Source organism: Schistosoma haematobium, chromosome 2 (genome assembly GCF_000699445.3).
Source record: "Schistosoma haematobium chromosome 2, whole genome shotgun sequence".
Classification (NCBI taxonomy): Eukaryota; Metazoa; Platyhelminthes; class Trematoda; order Strigeidida; family Schistosomatidae; genus Schistosoma; species Schistosoma haematobium.
The window spans coordinates 43156729-43178105 of NC_067197.1; the positions used below are offsets into that span (position 1 = coordinate 43156729).

Sequence of the window (21377 nt, forward strand, 5' to 3'; positions counted from 1 at the left end):
TAGAATTTGGTTTGTTAGTGTTGCATTGAACCGAATATTGGTATTTCGGCCATTAGAATGCACTTAGTTTAATTATGTTTATGCTTAGTAGCACTTAGACCGAATAACTGTTCACCATGGTTAACTAATCAGGTTGAGGAATTTCTTAAACGTAGAAGGAAGCATTGGTGCATGTTCATATCGATAGACTATACGCAGTGCGGATCCATTTATTGTAAGATCAGGGAAGCTTACAAAGAGTTAACAAGTAATGCTAGACATTTGTGTGAAAAACGATTGGTGAGAAATTGTGAAAATAGTCCGAAAACTTTGTTCTCACGTATGGAGAGTTGAACTCAGAGGAGTGACAGGCCCAACACTTTTGATTCGAGAAAATCCATTGATATCAGCAAAAAATGACGTTTCAAAAGCTGAATTTTTATCAGAATATTTTAGTGAAGTGCATCTCATGGATGACGGTAAAAGATCAGCAGTTAATTGTCATAATTGCAACTTGTCTATGGGTAGTGTGGTTATTGAGAAAGGAGCTATCTCACGTTTACTTCAACATCTCAAGATGGATGATTACAGTGGCCCTGACGGTATTCATCTTAAAATTGTGGAAGCCCTGCTGGATAAAAGTGAAGAATCACTGGCGATATTATTGGATATGTCTTTGCAGCAGTCCAAACCCCCCAGCGGGGGGTTGAAACCTAATAACCATCGGTCCATTAGTCCAACAAGTACAGTCGTCAAACTAATGGAAACGATTATTCCGTTGGCTATTTTCAACTATGTGGAAGGGGATAATCTTTTAGCCAGATAGTGGTATGGTTTTAAGAAAGACCTGTCACGCTTGACAAGTATGCTCCTTGTAAGAGGAGATTGGAATGCAGTGAAAAACAGAAACATTCTGGTAGGTGTGCTTTCTATAGATCTGGGTAAAGCCTTTGAAATATCTCTAATTTGGGTCATAAATCAAAACTGCAAGGTATTGGTATCCAGTATAAAATCATAAACTGGGTAAGTGTCTTTCTCCATGATATGAGACAACGGGTATGAGTAAATGAGGCTTTCTTAGCGTGAGAATATATAAAAAGTGGAGCTGCCCAAGGTACAATCCTCGGTCCTCTTCATTATTACCTCGTGTAAATGATCTATCAACTGTAGCAAAGTCATCTTCTCTACTCTTTGAAGATGACATAAAGATTTGGAGATCCATACACAACATATCAGACAGAAAAATATTATAGGATGACCCAAATTCATTGGTTGAACGGATGAACAGTTGGCCATTAGAAGTTAACCCTGACAAGTGTAGTGATGCAAATAAATAAGTACTAAGATTCTTCTCACTACACAGTTTGTGGAGTCGCGTTACCTAAAGTAATGGACTACACAGATCTAGGAGTCATAATAAGCAACGACTGCAAAACTATGGACAGCAGCCAAAGACTTCAGGGTCTTATGGGCTGTTTTTTAAGCCTTTTCAATGCTTAGACAAATAAATGTTTAGGGTATTATACCCAAATTTTGTGAGGCTGCATTTGGAATATGAGATTTGAGCAGTGAGTTCATGTCTCGAGTATGAGGCGGACATGCTAGAACGAGTCCAACGACGAGGGAGAAAAATGGAAAAGGGTCTTTTTGACCTATCCTATGGAGACAGACTGAGACACCTTCACTTATTTCCGTTGATGATGTCACAGGTATTCAATGTTTGACAACGCTTCTACCAGTAACACCTTCTTATGTATTTCGTTCCCACCAAGAGAAATCAAAAGACAGAGTCGAGGAGATCGGAAGAGTATATTTGGCGATGACCAATATATCGGAATTCTCTGATCTAATCTGGCTAGTGATTGCGGTTGATGTTGAGCACGGCGTTACCACACGTGATCTGGTGCGGATGCCTGACCGAGCGCCTTCAGCTAGATGAGTCCACTAAAACATATGGTCAGCATCCAATGTCGAAAACTTACAGAGCTATTTATTTTGAGGATTTATTTACCGCTACACCGTTATCTTACTTCAGATTACGGGATGATCTAATGTTGGCTTGTCATATACTGAACGACGATCTTAGCATTAATATGCCTTATATTTTCCTTCCATCTAGAACTGATAATTTTGGAGAAGATTCTATAAAATTTCAGAAACCGAGGCCATATCATTTACGTCTGGAGTTACATTTCTCAAACTGAGTAGTGAATTACTGAAATTCTCTACCAAAAACACGTAATATCAGCACCTGTTGATTCATTTAAAGTGAGATTGAACTTCCACAGTGCTACAAATTGTAAGGATTAATATAGGCCAATAAACCTCCTGTCCTTACTACTGAAGACTGATATCAGGAAGTTTGTAGTTTGTATAGCGGTTATCTGGTTTTTGCGTTACACGTAAGCCACCTGGTCAGTCTGCAGTTGTAACCTGTTTCGTGGCTTAATTCTAGCTTGACTTTTCGTATGGATAGCTCAGTACTGGATTAGCATGTAATAGATTATTGTCGTGTTTAGGTTTCAACATCGTTTTTTCATGATAAAGGTAAAACTGCGGCCTTCCGAAGTAAACATAGCGGGGAAGTGTAACAGAACACGAGGGGAATGATGACGACATTTCCTAATAAACTTTGGCGTGGATGAGGGGGTAGCTCATTGATTCCTACCATGGTAAAAAATTGTGAGACTTTTCCATTACATGTCTCCCTGGCGGAGCAATTTCTCGGGATTTACACCATCTAGTCTACCTACATTATCACAAAAGTAGCTGTTTCTAATCCTAAACTTCTGGTAGATAAGCAGACTTGAAACTATCCACTGTTAGCCTTTACTTCCACAAGGAAACCAACTTTTCGACACAACTGACCAAATTCGAGGTATGATGCATGTATTAGAAGACATCTGTTTGCAGAAATTTTAACGAATGTTTTCAATAATATTTAGGACGTTTAGGTGCCGACATGTTCTTGCTGTAAGTGATAAGTATGATTATTATGATAGGAAATCTTAAGAAGGTAACCGGCAAATTCGTAGTTTATCAATAAAATTATGTATAAATAATGAGGTTCTGCTGTAAACGAAATGGAAAATCATGTGGACTTCCCACGTACGTCTAACTTACTGCCATGTAACACATAGAAGTGAAAGAGTTGATGTGTGATGTATGCGCACTACGAACCATAAGTATTGTCTAGTGAGTTCTAAAATGTAATAGAAATTAGTCTGTGTAGTGAAACTATGCTTCAGTATGTTTAATGTTAAAACATAAAAACACAAGGTGCAGCTTACAGTGATGTTCGCTAAAGTAGTACCGTGCTCCTAAAATTGGAAATAAGAAGTTACCTCTGAAGAACGTTACTTACATTGTCACTCCTTCTACGGTAGCTCTCATGAGCCTATCTTTCATGTCACGGAGATAACCTTGGATTGGGGTGTTGTTCAGTTTTTCAAGATCTTGTCCAGTTAAACGTAGAGATAAAAATCATGATATTAGTGCGCCTGATTAAAAATAACAGAAGTGTTTCTACTTCGTATGCTATTATAAAATCGGCACATCCGGAGAGCATTTTTGCTGGTAGTACTGATTAGTGTTTTTGGGTTATCACCCATCAGCCTTTTCGCCATCATCTAAAATCTTAAAGGATTATTAAACATAATTATAAGAGCCACAACAAATCTTCACTCTGGTTGTGTAATCATTGTTCTGGCTGACAGCGTGGGAGTGGTCATTTCCCTATTCCCTTACCATTACGAACGTTTCTCGGTTATTTTCAAACCATTTGTGTGTCTGAAAAATAAGCGAATTTATGTGTTAAACGTAGCACTATTTACCTCAACTTCAGCTATGTATTACAGGTTGGTCACGTGTTTCTATGTATTTATTCAGATTATGTAGAGAACGAGATTACATAATTAACGCTATCTGAAGCTAATAATAACAAGCTGTCTACTGATATTAAGATACAACACTACAGAACTCTTGTTCTTTCTATAGGAAAATAGGACTAGCGTAATAGTAGAAGAAAACGATCCATTCTCCTAATGGTATGTCATTATATATGCAGAGAGATACGACATGTACAGTTTCGAATCGAGGGAACGTAGACATATCATTCCATTTAATTTTCTGGTATTGCTTACTTAATAGCTCAACACTAACATACTGTTTTCGAACTGTCATCATTCTTGATGGGTAAATATTTCAAATCATGGCCTCAGTGAGAAATTCTTTATTTCAAATCTACGTGACCTTACAAATGGCTATGCTCAATTACTCGATTAGTTTAGCAAGAAATTAGTTGTCGGTTTTTCTATTTCAGGAGGTTGGCATTTGTCTTTTCCACTCTCAATGATAGTGATGTTCAGTTCATATAATAGAACACAAATATTGCAAATACTAAATACTCACCATTTTGTTGGCACTGAATCATCTGATCTTACTTTTGGTAGTTGTTACTTATCTGAATTGCCTTATTGGGTCATTTTAACAGAAGCTAAGAGTTTCTATTACAAGTGTAGATTTGGTGTCATAAATTTGGACACTTCAGGATATATAAGTAATTTAAAATAGGAAGTCGGAATTTGTCTCATGTTTTCTAACATGAACGAGACATCTTAGCATGTGTCTTAACTGAATGCACACTATTTTTAAAATTTGAATATAGTATGTCTGGTATACAGTTTTATGAAGCAGTTAGATTACCGAACTAAACGGTAGTATCTGACCACCTAAAATACCAGTCAAAATTTGTATGCTAACACCCTAAAATCGGTTTTCATAGTATCCGTAAACTTACGACTACGTCATATATCTATTTGATTTACCTGAAATAAAAGCGTTAAACATACAAAGCATCCTGATTGCATTGACTGAAAGTTACAAAGAAGGGTTAATATTTCTAATGAAAATTTGATTATACGGGGTGGTTCTTTTAGAACATGTAAACAATAGCCGATGGAAATAGTGTGCAGAAGGATCTTTCCAAGAAGAGAACAAGATGTGTAGCTAAGTGGATAACATGATGGCGTTTGAAGCTAATGGTACTGGGTTCGAGTCCCAGAGTGAACATCAACTCTCGGATGCAGGTACATCCAGCTGACGAGTCCCAAATAGGACAAAACACGCATCCTTAATTCCACTGATGGCCACTATCCATCATCCTTGCTTAAAACGTTTGTGACTTGAGGCTACATCAAGGCAGTCAACACAGGATGCACATATGCCAACATGAGACATCAATCGCAGTCCTAAATAACAATGGGCAGATACAAGTAAAACGACACCAAGTGAAGATATGTATTACTTCAATGAAAATATTTTGTTATTTCATTCTATAAATCCCTAAATTGTTCAGAAACAACAGATCTAGAATGGCTGTTACATTTTTACTTGGTTTAAAATGTTTATTCAACTGATTGTTCTTTTCCTTATTTTCTTTTAGTTCTCTCTAACTTTCCATATAAACACAAATCGATTGAAAGAGTTTGCCAAACTATCTCCTCAATTATTTTATTACATTTAAAGTATGGCTTTAGAAGATTTAATCAGTCCTATAATCTCTAAAGAATGCTTTTATAAGTTTACAAAAGAAGGAGATTTATTTGATGGTAATCTTTCGAAAAAAACCCAATTAATTTACTATTTTGTTTAGGTCCATGTTTTAAAGCAACTATTAGTAAATTATTAGGATATGGAATAGTTATTGGCTCTTCACTTGGTAAGTAGTTTCAATTCCTTGTAGTCAGTAATTGTAGTTTATGAAAAGTTAAAATTCCACAAGTAATAAAAGTTGCAAAATGTAAAAATTCATTTGGTTTGAGTATACTTTCAATTTTACTTGAAATGATCTCTTTAACATCTGTAAGCGCTTACTCATTCGCTAATGGATTCCCTTTCAGGTAAATAAATATAACAGTTATTTTTCTTTATATAAAATTTCACTGAATGTATATTATTCATATTTATTGACTAGTTCGAACAATGTAGTGTTCAACCGGGTCTGTTGTGAGAGAGTAACTCACTGATGACAATGGTGGATGTACCGCTCAATCTCGTGGATTAGTTGAAGTTAGATATTAACACCGTTGGATGCCGGCTTAGTGGTCTAGAGGTTAAGCGTTCGCGCGCGAGACTGATAGGTCCTAGGTTGGAGTCTCGCGAGGCGGATTCGTGGATGCGCACTGCCATTGAGGAGTCCCACAGTAGGACAAAACGGCTGTCCGGTGCTTCCAGGTTTTCCATGGTGGTCTAGCTTCAATTGACTCATGATCTCAACTATTGAAATTACTATAATATGCACAAAAAGCCCTTCTGTTGTGAATGTAGAATTCGAAAAAATCATACGTTTGTACAAAATTTCACACAGTTCTATCAATAAATGGTTAATGAGAAAATAAGAATCTGAAAGTTGAGCTGAGTAAATAATATGTCAAGATACTGTTAGTAATCACGACTGAGTATGTAGTTTCGTTCGAAAATCCTGAAAATACATTCGATGCATCTGTTCTTACAGGGGAGAAGATAAGGACCAATACATCAAATATATTTTTAGGATTTTTGAAAAGAGCTACATAGTCACTTGTGGCCTACGTTCAAGTTGATTGAGACATAGTATCTATGCCCAGCCACTACCTTCATCGACGAGCAGTATTACTTAAAGCAGGAATTAGTAGGAAGAATAGTAGGAGTGACCAGATGTGGCATCAATCTATAAAACCATCGACTGTTTAGGACCTTGGAGTAGTCGTTTAGTGGTTAGGGCATCCGAATTTCAACCACTAATTTTCAGTTCCGAACCCCAATTCACCTATTCTGTTTATTTTCTTCAGTAAGTAGATGTAGCGTCCAGCTCACCAAGGCTTATGAAGCTCCCAAGGTAAGTGAAATGATCAAAACTTTCAACTAAGTCACTCCCTACCATCAATTCAGGTGTTGACACAGACCAGCTCTGAAACAACATTTTTCGCTTAGAGGGGAAAAAACGGATCTCAAAGTTAGGTGAAAAAAAGCTATTTCTAGGAGGACATCGACAAAATTAAATGAAAATGGGGATAGTGGGGAGCTTTGACGAACATCACTTGAAGTTTAAAGTTCTGATAACAGTTCGCCGTAAGCATCGAATCAACCAGTGATGCCTGAGTAGAGAGCGTACACGAAGTTGGTATACATCAATAGTACTCCTCTCAATGACAAACATTTCCATGAAACCTCTCGGTCAACAGAGTTGAACGTTACCTTAAGTTCAAAAAATACAACCATAGTCGGGCGCCTGAAAGTATCCATATTTTATAAAACTTGAAGAATAAGTATTTCGTTAGTGCATTTACGTTGAGGTCTGAAACCAATCTAGTTTTCCTTTGGTTGCTCTTCCCGAACGTTTGATGATTATAGAGACTAGTATTTTACATAATATATTAGTCAAACTGCTTCCTCTGCAGTTTCTACAGAGGTATTTCGGTCCTTTCTTAAAAATTGGAGCGAACAACAATCGAGATCGGTCAAATGATTACATACAGCCTCTAAACTGTAGCTAAGTACTTCATTCAGCTTAGCTGCTGAAACTGAACCAACATCCTTAAAGATTGGAGTTAATTCATCTGAGCCCTCTATTGTTCTTCGTTTTAGATTGTCTATAACCTTATCAACCTCGCTAAGTGTCGATTTCGTGTTCAAGTTGCTTAGAGATAGTCGGTAATTGGAAACCAATTGAACTGTTCTATAAGACTCTCTGTTCAGTCTGTTTAATATTCTAACTAGGAGTGAGTCATAGTTGCATCCTTTGCCGAGATGGTCTCACTAACAGTTGTCTTTTTCGTCTCTCTTGTTTTCGTTACCTACCATTGCTCACGACCATTGCGTAATCTTTCTAGTTTACTTTTGAAATATGGTCATCACTTAACGAACTATGTCTTTTTTTCTGACCTCTTCATTTTCACTCATCATCTACGGTATCAATTTTGTCATATCTGTCCACGATGATATATTCAGATATCACTCTATGATTAACATGATTAAGATCACTTCTTTACACTAAATCATCTACTATAAATACACTAAGTCTATTGTCACTTTATCAACTCGGATCCAATATCAATTTAATCCTTAGAATGCAATACATTGAAACAAAATACAAGCTACTTGTGAATTCTGATCACATGATAACATTAATTTTCATATTACCATGTCTATTGTCTAAAAACCTTAATAAACACTAACTTTCATGCGATTTATGAATTGTATTAATTGGTTGTTTATTTGTTTAGTGCTTATGGAGAAGGAGTCTTTTTAGGTATACAAAATTTCCTCTTGGCTATTATGGCAATAACTTGGACATATTCACATATTAAAGCTGTCCTATTCTCTTGTGCTTATATAGCATGTGTAGCTGTTCTTTTGTCTCCAACACTTCCATTATCAATATTGATACTATTTCAAACAGTTAATCTCCCAATTATGTTATCATCTAAGGTAGTTAGTTATTTAATTATTGGATATATATTCATTTTCCTATTATGAATTTTTGTTTTTTCTCTTTTTATTTGAACACATGGACATTGGTACAAGGAGGCACCTAATGCATATGCACCACACAAGTCATATGATTTAGGTGAGGGCTGGGATAATGCTCAGGTGCCCAAACCGAAGCAGGTGGTTTTCTTAGGAAAGGTCACACCTGGAGCTTTCGACCTAGAGGTCTGGTGCACAAGGCAATAAAGCAAGGTCAGGAGATACAGTCCCATGGTAACCAGTGACCAATAATTGGTTCATATGCCATTTGATCCTCCAGGATCCTGGAGCCAGCCCATGTGCACCATTGGTTTGGAATGAGGGTTTTCCAACTCCCTTAGATGAATCCTTCTGTTATAATTCTCTCTTTTATTACAACCCAGCTATTCCTATTGCTTAGTATTCTCGGACACCAATTCACTCGACAAGTCCCCCAAATCAGAACACAGTTGAACGGGAAAAAAGATTATATTCCAAATAACAAGGTTAGATGGAAGTAGAAGCACAATAGGGAAAACGTTAGTATATTTATAGTTTTCACATGAGAAGATTTCCAGAGTGTTCACTAGGTATTGACTAACTCTGATTGGGTAAGAATTAACCAATCAGCATGCGTCAACGCAAGCGTGCATTGAGCATGATTTAATCCAATCTATGTCCCGCTAACACCTCCCCTTTGAGCAGATTCGTAGGATCTGGTGTTTCGAGGAAGTTTACGCTACTTCTTGGGATGAGGCGTACGATTCGGTGGACATTGACCTTCTTTATGTTCACGTTTGTTGCACATCTGACATTTATGCTTCTTAAATGGACGGAATCGTACATAATGCCAATCACCACATAACCAACATGCAGTCGGTGGTTTGTTACGAGTTGTTATTGGCTTCTGAACTTTCAACCTAGTGATAGCATTGACACTACTGCAGGTTAAATTAGGATTTGCCTGTTCAATCAACTCGTTGTGTCTGATGCTTTGTAGCCGCTTACACTCGTCTGTCAATGTTCTGAGTGTGACGTTTGAGTCTTGATCCAGTCGAGCCAAAAGTCTAGTTCTGATCTCAGCATCTTATGGTGACTGAAGAGCTTTGATGAATATTAAGCATTTAAATTGGTCTTCTGTCAACGAGCGTAACTTGAACCGTTCACATTCTCTGTTGACGATGTCTACTAGAACACCATATTCATCGGCTTCGCGTTTCACCAAATTTAGACACCGATATCGAATACTAAACAATGAGGATGACTCACCGAATATCTCTGACAATTGAATTACCGTCTCCTCGAAACTGAACTCTCGAGGTAACTTTGGCAATATATGGTCAGTATAACGTGCATGTTCATTGCTTCCCACCTTACGTACCAACAGTCGAGTCTTCCACGCGTCGTTTTGGTTACAGAATTCATCTATGATCCCGAAAGTGGAAATACTTTTCTCACGTAGTTCAAACGTTGGTAAAGATAAATTTAGAACAGAATTCTGTGGGATAATAAAACTAACCATGTTGGCATATGACCTTGCTAATGGTAGTAGAACTAGTGTGAGGATCCTGGCGAGTGTTCATTCACTTTCGTTTGTAAACATATCTTGATGATAAGCATCAAATCCACAAAACTTGGGCTAATCATCCAATCTTCTCAAAGTTTGACAATCTGAATCTTTTTACGTGTGTATGTGTATGTGTTTGTTAGAATATACTTACGCGCCTTTTTGTTTTATCGATAAAATTCTAAACATTTGTCAGAGTTTTGTGGATATTATAGTGAGTTTAATAGTTGAGGTCATGAGTCATTTAAAGCTAGACCACCATGGAAAACCTGGAAGCACTAAACAACCGTTTCTTACTACTGTGGGACTCCTCAGAAGTGTGCATCTACGATCCTTCCTCGCGAGGTTCGAACCCAGGACCTATCAGTCCTGGCAACATTTATTCGTGCATTCATTGCTAAAATAATATTGGCACTGCTGAGGAGAGTCCCACAGTAAGACGAAACGACCGTCCAGTGCTTCTAGGTTTCTCATGATAGTCTAGCTTCATTTGACTCATGATCTCAACTATTAAAATTTTCAGAGTCGTTATAATTTTCTGTTTTTTTTCCAGATTGCTCAAATATGGACAAATTATTGTAATGGGAGTACAGGTCAATTATCAGCTATTACATTGTTCCTATTTGCTTTAGGTTCAACTGCACGTATATTTACATCAATTCAAGAAACTGGTGATAATCTAATGATTATATCATGTATATTAGCTAGTCTATGTAATTACATATTAATGGGTCAATTAGTCTATTATTGGAATGTATCATCTGTTTCTAAAATTGACCACCACCACCACCACCAACAACAATATTCAACACGAGAAGTTAAAGTGAATTAGTTCTGTGTTCTTTTTATTGTTACTATGTTATCGTTATTCTTTTGTATATGGATTTGAAATACGAACACATTATTCCATGTATTGTTTCAACTTGTTCTTTATTTATTTATTTTTTTATATTGGTTCCCATAACTTGTTAAATTGGTTGCTAATTCATTTATTCATTTTAGTTACTATGTGAATTCATGATCAATATACATGTGGATTTTTATAATTAGTTTTAATAATAATGATAATCTTATTAATTTTTCTAAGGATTTGTATTTCTCGGTTAGTATTCAGGACTGTAGTTGATCGGTGATTTTTTTCTAACTTGATAGCTTTGTGTATTTAGGAAACAGGTACTAGGTAAGGATGGCAAATCAATTGATGAAGTAGTGAAACTTCATCAGTTGAGATGGCTGGGACATGTGTTATGTATGCCCAACCACCAACTGCCCCGACGTGTGATGTTTTATGGTGTAGGAGTAGGTTGGAAGAAAGCTAGGGGCGACCAGACCATAACATGACACAAATCCATGAAGTCACTAAAAAGTGGACTGAGCCATGTTGGTAGGTGTGGACTAACGGGTTGGGATCCACGAGACGATAGCAACCGATGATTAGAGACCTTGAATGACATGGCTCAAAATCTTTTGCAATGGCGCAGGTGCATCCACTCTTTGTGATCTTCCAGATTCTAATCTTCTGAATTTTTCATGTCCCCATTTTTTTCTCTTTCTAAATTTATTTCTTTGGATTATACTCCTTGAATAACATCTTCAAACCGTAATCTTACCGATTACTTCTTATACTTACTTATAACTATAATAATTATACTTTTACTAATTCTTAAATGACTAGTGTTTGCAGTTTTACTTCGATGTATCGAATAAGTTCGTTCATAATGTCAACTAAAAATATTACTGATACCGTAATTACAGATTACTTTTAGTTTTATCAACTCAATTTAATACTTTTTAAATGAAATCAAACTATGTGTCTGCCGGATAAATTATTAAAATTGATATCATGAATAGATCAATGTTAGATCACTATTGAAAACCTGGAAGCACTGGACAGCTGTTTCGTTTTAGTATGGAACTTCTCAACAGTCTAATATCATGGATTGGATGAAGTAAAAGATTAACATTATCAGCTGCCAGCAAACTTAGTGGTCTAGAAGTTAAGCGTTCGTACGCCAAACCAAAGGTCCTGGCTTCGATTCCCGTGTGCGGGTTCGTTGATGCTCATTGCTGAGGAGCCACTCACTAGGATGAAACGACCATCTAGTGCTTCCATGATTCCAATGGTTCTCTAACATGAATCGGTTCATGATATCAAATTAAAAGTCAACAATCTCCTCAACCTTTTACAGATAATTATCTTATATTCATGTACCTTTTTTTACACGTCATAAGGTAGATGATTCTTTCTATTCTGGATTAAACTGTATATATATATGGAAACAGTTATTTCATGTCATTTTGGAATAACTGGACAATAAACATCCAAAATCAAATACAGAATCAAGGGCAAGATATTATGTACTTGAAGCTAGAAAATATCTTTAGCTTTCAAATAATAAGTATTACAATAGTTGAGATCATGAGTCAGTTGAAGCTAGATCACCATGGAAAATTGATTACATTCATGTATACATGGTTTCTTGAGTGGCAACCAGCTCATTTTACCTTTACTAATGTACATATCAAATTGTCCTGGACATTCACATTTGAGAGTATTGATGTGACAACAGTTTGACTATCGGTAAAATCTAATCACAAATACAATGTGCACTGTTCATGAACAGTTTGTAGGGATTGTCGAATTATGTAGTTGTGTACTACGAACAGATTTCAGTTAAATAAATCTTAAAAAACCAAGAAGGACTGAAGCGCTACTTCTTGGTATAGGATTCCTCACTAGTACGCATCCACAACATCACATGGTGTCAAACATAGTATACTTGGCATTTTCTTATCCACGTTACTAATGGTTTTTAGGAAAAAAGTTATCACATAGGGGAGGGGGTGTTTGGATATGAATTATTCAGTCTATTCGAGTAGCATGATGATTCCAGTAAAGACAATTGAATATAGACACCACCGATAGCTTACATTTTCATGTATGTAAATGTTGGGCTTTCAAACTAGAATCTGATTTCAATGAAGAAGGAAACATTAAAAAACTGGATATAAAATAGATGCTCTCACTTATTATCTGATCATAATGTAACTTCAAATTATTTCTTTCTAGCACAATTGATTTCTGTCTTGTTGTTCATGTAACTCATTGTTCAATGGTTTTTTGTGTAGATAAAACTATGGTATACCGAGTACCTTAAGTGATCAATAAAAATTAAAATAGTTGATAAGCAAAGATAGATAGTGGCTGGCAGTGGAATCAAGGACAAGCGTTTCATCCTGTTTCGGGACTCGTCAGTTGGATCTACCTGTATCTCAGAGTTGATACTCACTACGGGACTCGAACCCAGTACCATTCGCTTCAAACACCATCACGTTATCCACTTAGCTACTGAGTCCCGATACGGCTGAGGGTGGGTAAATCCAGCTCTCCCTCTCGAATGCTCTCATATGTCCACGTGCAACAGCTACTGACAGGGAAGTCCTATTCACTGCATTATTGCGGCATTACCGTTGTTTACGAAATTGCGAGGATGGAAAGCGGATGTCTGGCGCTTTAACCGGGTTGGTGGACACAGTAAGTCCACCTAGGGTGGATAAAGGCCCTAATTCCAAACCAATGATGCACATAGGCTCCAGTATCCTGAGGAAACAAATGGCGTATGAACAAGTTGTTTGTCACCGGCTACAATGGGACTGCATCTCCTAATGTTGCTCCAGTGCCTTGTGGGTCAGACCTTTAGGTCGAAGTCTCCAGGTGTGGCCCCCTAAGAAAACCACCTGCTTCGGTCTGGGCACCAGGGTTCTATCACAGTCAACACACAAATCAAGTGACTTGTGTGGCACATATGTATTCGGTGCCCCTTTGTACCAATATTTCTGTGTTGGAATAAATAAATAATAACAATTATTGTTGTGATCTTTTTACACTATAATGTCATTATAACCATTGTATTATGGTACTGCCACGCGATTCACACCTATGTCATTTGGTTAACATAGAATTCAAGGTACTATATATCATGAGACATCATTTATTTCATTGTATTTCCCCCTAAAACTCATATTTTCTCTATTCTTACTCGATTGTAGTTTTTTTTCATCGTTCGACCTATCTAATTACATACATCTTTTTGTCATTAGAAGAATCTCCCATTGACCTTCAAATGTTGTATCTCAATAATACATTCTAATTTTTCAAAAAATTATTTATCCCTTTTCCATTCTATGATATGTCTTAAACTATTTGTTCTTGACATTGAGGGTGAAACTATTATTTATAAACGACCTTTGAGCAACGCTAAAGTGACAGTGAGTGTGTCTATTTACTTACTATGACTAAATAAGGGTTATAAAGCAGTTTGGAGGATATGGATTATGATTCACAGTTGATGGTTAGGGTTAGGAATTCGATCTACAGTTTTTTTTATCACGAACTGACATCAGCTAAAATGTCAAGATGCTATTTAGCCAAATGGGTGAATGAATTTCGAGTCAAAATCTAAGACCTGTTATCCTAAATCTGATTCATTTGTCCATAAATTATAGTCTCGCCACATTGAACTTGAGCTATATCCAGTTACAAAAAGCTGATTATATTGTAATAAAATGTCTGAAAGAAATAAACTACTGATAAGTAGTATACATCTCAGCATTAAATTATCAACTCCGATTTCAACCTTGGAAGAACTACATTTTTAATCTGGGTATATTATAAAAACAATGATCATATAAAGAGAATCTCTACCGTTTCTCAATAACGTATAGTTTAAATAAACCATATAAGTTTCTTAGGATCTTCTAAGACCAAGACATTTCTACTTATTGGCTTCTTCAACCATCTAATAAAATTAAAAATCCAATCAGAAAACAACAACTCAGTATCAATTTTCAATTATAACGAACCGTGGAATACATTGAAATAGGATGATGACAAGTAAAATAGTTTGAATATATGGAACTTTAAAACATTCAAGTGTATAGTTAGTTCTTTAAAGATTTGTGTTCAGAATATGATCGTTACAAGTTAAAGAATTGGACCTCTTAACACTTATACAGGAACTTAGATTGTTATTGTCTATTTAATCAACATTTTACAAAAACATGACTATCATTTGTTTTGATATATTTAACTAAGTCTTGTAGGCAAAGATGGATAATGGCTAGCAGTGGAATTGAGGACACCTATTTCGTCCCATTTCGGACTCGTCACCTATATGTACCTGCATTCCAGAGTGAATATCCAAATGATGAGTCTCAAGTAGAACGAAACATGCGCCCTGAATTACACTGCTAGTTATCACAAATCTTTGCTTGTAATGTTTGTGACTTGAGGCTATCCTCACAGAATACACATGTTAATAAGAGACTGATCAATTGCAGTCTTATACATTAATGGGAAAATTAAAACAACCAATACAAATGAATTAATTAAGATTTAGTTTCCATACAAAAGAGAAAAGATACTCGGTAAGAAACTATAATTGGTCATTTCGTGCTAGTTAGCATTGATCATAAAGAAGTATCTAGAATCTGGGAGAACCGATATCCTGTAATATATTTAAACGGGGTTCATCAAGTTCTAATATCTGAGGTATTACCATTGAGCGATTTAAGCCTGAACTGACATCCTATAAAAAGTGATCCATAGAATTCAATTCGAATTGTGAACTAGACAAAAATGATATTGGTCACTATTCAATCTTCTAATTATAAGGCTAGTGAACAATATAAAAAAAATCAATGTTTTTCCATCTTGGAATTGAAATCTACGATACTTTTAGATCACTAAATATCAAATGTAATTGGGTAAGACATTTTATTACTTGCTTACTTACTTACGGCTGTTACTTCCAATGGAGCATAGGTCACCGACCAGCATTCTCTAACCCACTCTGTCATGTGCCTTCCTTCCTAGTTCTATTCAATTGCTGTTCATTCTTTTCATATCTGTCTCGATTTCTCGCTGTAATGTGTCCTTTGGCCTTGGGGATTCCAGGTGAGGGCTTGCCTTGTGACTCAATTGGGTGCTTTCCTCAATGTATCTCCTATCCACTTACAGCAAAGACATTACATAAATCTATTTTATTCATCATTTACTGTAACGATATTCGTTTTTATTTAGATATTCCTTTGTAAAACTACGTTTAATGTTATATTAATGCCTCGAACAAAGAGAAAGTGAGTGTGTGTGTGTAGGAGAGAGAGAGAGTAGTGACAAGGGTAACCATATTTATTTATCCCACTTAACAATCGATATTGTCATCAAGTATAGCATAATTATTTTTGACTAAATCTATGCACGTACTATTTTCTTAATTCAGTAGTTATTACTTATTTTTATTTTATTGTCTTCATTTATTATTATTATTATTATTAGTATTATATATTCATCATTTCGAGTTGATGTCCTTTACCATTCACCTTCTTCTTCTTCTCATTCTTCCCTGTTTACTTGACATTTTGGTGTTTATCAATGGAGTAAAGATTGGTACAAACTAGACATGAATAATAATAATAATAATAATAATAATAATAATAAAGGATAATGTTTATAATCAATCGATCAGTCAACCAGTTAACCAATCAATCAATCAATCAATAATTTCTGATTATATATGAATGATCGACTTGATTATTGTTTATCAATGAATTAATTAATTAAATAGGTCTTGAAATTGATTGAATTTATTTATCAAATTTGTTTTTCTCTTATTTCAATTTATTTTTATCTACTTTTCTTTTTTTACATTTTCTTTATGTCTTCATTAATTAGTTTGATGATAAGCAAATGAAAACAAAACAAAACCTTATTTGATGATTATTTCAAGTTGTTTTGAGTAATGTAGATGATGATGACGAATTGGATGATGATTTGGACGATTTAGATGATGATGATGATTTGGACGATTTAGATGATGATGATTTGGACGATTTAGATGATGATGATCATGATTTGGATGACTTAGATGATGATTTGGACGATTTAGATGATGATGATGATTTGGACGATTTAGATGATGATGATGATTTGGATGACTTAGATGATGATGATGATGATTTGGATGACTTAGATGATGATTTGGACGATTTAGATGATGATGATGATTTGGACGATTTAGATGATGATGATGACGAATTGGATGATGATTTGGACGATTTAGATGATGATGATGATTTGGATGACTTAGATGATAATGATGACGACGATTCGGATGATTGAGATGATGATGATGTTGATGATGATTTAGATGATGATGACGATTTGAATGACTTAGATGATGATGATGTCAAGTTGGATGATGATGATTTGCGTGATGAAGATGATGATGATGATATACAAACGAATTACTTCTTATTTATATTTTCCCTCTAAAAAAACATTTTAATGAAAAGTCAATTTAATGTAAGGTTTCTAATTAGGCAGGTCACTGTCAAACTCTTAACTTCATTTCATAAATTTTGTTTAAATGCGATTTGTAGTAAACGAGAAAAAAATTGAAGACAATCGAATGTATTTCAACACCAAACTTACAGAACAACTTAGTAACATTTGAGAATCAAATATAGTCAATACTTCAATTGTAAGATGTCACTCAATCATCGTAGACAGTTGTTTTGAGTTCCAGATGTACTTCAGTTGTAAATATACTGCTCTTGCTTTGACGATCCGCACCTTTACACCAGTATCAGATCCACCATGTTCATCATTGATGCTACTCAGATATGTAAAGACTTTTTCATCTTCCAAAGCTTCCCCTTTAAGTGTGATTCGATTGATGCATGTTGTGTTGTATGGAAGAATCTTGCTTTTCCGTATGTGTATGTTGAGACCTACTGCTACTGAGGTTAATAATGATAATATACTTGTGTATAATATATTCAATGTACAATGGAAAATGATTACAATAGTCTGAGAATCATACAGTAAATATTTCATTTGCAAAATATCCATCAATTGTCTTAGACTTGATTGTTCTTTCATTTCCACAACAAACATTCTCTGTTCTCGTTCTCTTCTCTTAGATCTTCTCAACCTTCTGCTACCAGGTATTTCACTTTCGATCGATGATCCATATTACTTATATCTATCGACATCAGTAGCACACATCACACTATATGTTCTCAATTTTATACTTATTGCTGTTCATTAATATTCATTCAGAAACTAAACTTAGTAACCTATTCTTTTACTAAAGTAAATCATAATTTCTCTATGAGAGCTAATCAGATCGTACTATGTTGTTGTTACTGCTCAAATATCTACTATTCAGAATCATATTTTAGAATTATAACTAGTCAACTATAATCTTAATCAAGTATAATCTTTCATTTAGAGAATGAATCAAACGAGTGAATCCAATACAGTAACAATAATAAGACTGATTCACTTGTACCTTGATAAAGTTAATTCACATTTGTGAATTATACAATTTCACAGATTGAAATCATGAATCAATTGAAGCTAGACCACCATGGAAATTGTGGAAGGCCGTCCCGTCCTAGGATGGAACTCCTCAGCAGTGCGCATCCACGATCCCGCACTCCGCGGGATTCCAACCACAGACCTATCAGTCTCGCGCCAGGTGCTTAACCAACTAGACCTCTGAGCAGATACTGATAGGTCCTGGGTTCGAGTCTCGCGGGGTGCACGATCGTGGACGCTCACTGCTGAGGAGTCCCATACTAGGACGAAACGTCCGTCTAGTGTCTCTAGGTTTTCCATGGTGGTCCAGCTTCAAATGACGCATGATTTCAATCTGTGGAATTTCTTAAATCTCCACAAACCCCTTCTGATAATTATACATTTGTTAATATTGTAGTAAACGAGAACAAACAAGTGAGGACAATCAAAGGTATTTGAACACAGTATTATAGAATCTCTTAGTATAATCTGAGAACCATACAGTAAATTCTTCATTTGTAAAGTGTCAATCAATCGCCTCAGATCTGATTGTTCTTTCGTTTACACATCAATCATTCTTTGGTCTCGTTATCCTTTCTCTGATTTTCCTATTGTTCTGGTACTAGGCATTTCATTTTCGATTAATGATCTATACTACTTATATCTATCGATATCAGTAATACACATCACACTACAACATGATAAATAATCTTTCATACTTATACATTTAGCAATTAAAATTAACTGAACATACGAACAAAATTAGTATGTGTAAACTGTACTTATACTTAAATACATTTAAGTAGTATATGGAATGTAAAATAGATGAAAACATACTACTCAGTTTCAAAAAACTATTCAATTCATTATTCGAACTATGAGTTAAACAATTAGTTATGAATGATCCTGTAAATAAAGATATCACCAACGGTTGAGTGTGAACTAGTAAGAAATCTATTATCAGAATAAGCTGTTGATTCACATCAACCCTCAAACAACAAACAGTATGAAATACAATGTCGACTAACCTTCAACTGTAGATGTTATGTAACTTTAACCGGGAAAAGGAAATAGCACTATGAACTAGATAAATATGATATGAATAACATCACAGGTAGGGACAAATGAATGTATTTAATAGGTGAACTCATGAGTCAATCTAAGTTAGATCACTATAGAAAACCTGTAAGCATTGGACGGTCATTTCTTCCTAGCATGTGATACCTAATCAGTGTGCATCTATAACCCAGTATGCGGACTCGAACCTAGGACTCTTGGTAATTATGAGAACCATACATTGAATACTTCATTTGCAAATTTTCATCATTTTTCTTTCACATACTGTACAATTCTTCCAGTTCATAATTGTTTTCTAATTTCACTTCTGTTTTCTTTAAGTTGACCTTCATAGCCTTCTGCTACCAGGGTTTCCACTTCTGATTGATGTTACATACTACTTGTGTCTGTCGACTGATATAAGTAGCAGACACTACAATAGTTTCTACTACTTTGGATAAACTTAATATTAATTATATTACTAAAACCGATGATCATATAACATTAACAACCATATCATCTTGAAGTCTTCATTTGGCAATTTCTAATCATTAACATTTACCGAACTTGCATAACTTCAACGTTTATTAATTGGAAATCGGTAATCTGTTCATCTAGAAATTCTCATTCATATAATAAATTATATTGGAGCTAAAATAATCATAAATGCCCTGGTATGACTGAAAGTGGGGAGAGTTAACTGTTCCTCTCCAAATGCTCTCACATGACTACGTGCATACTCACTGTGTTCTCACGGCATTACTGTTGTTTACAAAATTGAGAAGACGAAAAGCGAATTCCCATGCGGGTTGATAGATATGGAGGGTAGAAATAGGGGAGTTGGAAATCTCTCATTCCTTATCAATGGTGTATATGGACCCCAGGATCCTGAGGGAACGAATGGCGTCTGAACCAATCGTTAGTCACCGGCTACCATGGAACTTCATCTCCTGACGTTGCTCCACTTCCTTGTGGATCAGACTTATAGGTTGAAGGCCCCTAAGAAAATCAACTCTTTCAGTTTGGGCACCGGGGCAATATCCCAGCGCTTACACAACTCAAGTGAGTTGTGTGGCGCATATACATTGGATGTCTGCTTGTATCAATGTTTATATGTTCAAATGAATGAATAAATAAACAAAATTATGGTTGATGTAGAGTAAGTGGTTAGAGGAAATAAGCAACATTCCTAATCATTGAAAAAAAAGGAAGTAATTTATCAATAAAAGCAAAAAATTTTTTTGTGACATACCACCGCAGATGAAGAAACAAAAAAGAAATTTCCTTTTGAAAACTGTAATCAATCAACCAACAACAACCACCACCGCAACATGATGTGAATAATTCAATGTTTATCTATATGAGCTTGTCTGTCTGTTTATTCCACAATTCATATGATACTCAATATATGTATATATTTATAGCTTTATGTATGAATAATCTAAAGACAAGAAAGAAAAGGGTTGACTTCTCTTGTTCCAGTTGATGAACATGTGAATCATTAGGAAATATCGATAAACAGTCTAGATATCTGATGGGAATATAATACACTACTACTACTACTACTACTACTACTACTACTACTACTACTACTACTACTACTACTACTACTACTACTACTACTACTACTACTACTACTACTACTACTACTACTACTACTACTACTACTACTACTACTACTGCTACTACTACTACTACTGCTGCTGCTACTGCTGCTGCTGCTGCTGCTGCTGCTGCTGCTGCTGCTGCTGCTGCTGCTGCTGCTGCTGCTGCTGCTGCTGCTGCTGCTGCTGCTGCTGCTGCTGCTGCTGCTGCTGCTACTTCTGCTGCTGCTGCTGCTGCTGCTGCTGCTGCTGCTGCTACTACTGCTGCTGCTGCTGCTGCTGCTGCTGCTGCTGCTGCTGCTGCTACTGCTGCTGCTGCTGC

The 21377-nt window shown here is 35.7% G+C and overlaps 2 protein-coding genes across 2 annotated transcripts; one reads left to right on the forward strand and one right to left on the reverse strand.

Annotated features, from left to right (window-relative positions):
- The first annotated feature begins 2357 nt into the window (after positions 1 to 2357).
- Positions 2358 to 16414, forward strand: MS3_00007027 (uncharacterized protein). Its single transcript, XM_051215287.1, has 6 exons — positions 2358 to 2393; positions 5423 to 5588; positions 5633 to 5698; positions 5747 to 5879; positions 8244 to 8448; positions 10587 to 16414. Exons 2-6 carry the CDS (start codon positions 5507 to 5509, stop codon positions 10863 to 10865), a joined length of 765 nt encoding a protein of 254 aa, XP_051068490.1. The 5' UTR covers positions 2358 to 2393; positions 5423 to 5506; the 3' UTR covers positions 10866 to 16414.
- A 759-nt stretch (positions 16415 to 17173) lies between these two features.
- Positions 17174 to 21130, reverse strand: LAMC1_6 (Laminin subunit gamma-1). The gene has a single exon (XM_051208131.1). The coding sequence runs from the start codon at positions 17988 to 17990 to the stop codon at positions 17583 to 17585; it is 408 nt and encodes a 135-aa protein (XP_051068491.1). The 5' UTR covers positions 17991 to 21130; the 3' UTR covers positions 17174 to 17582.
- Positions 21131 to 21377: the final 247 nt, after the last annotated feature.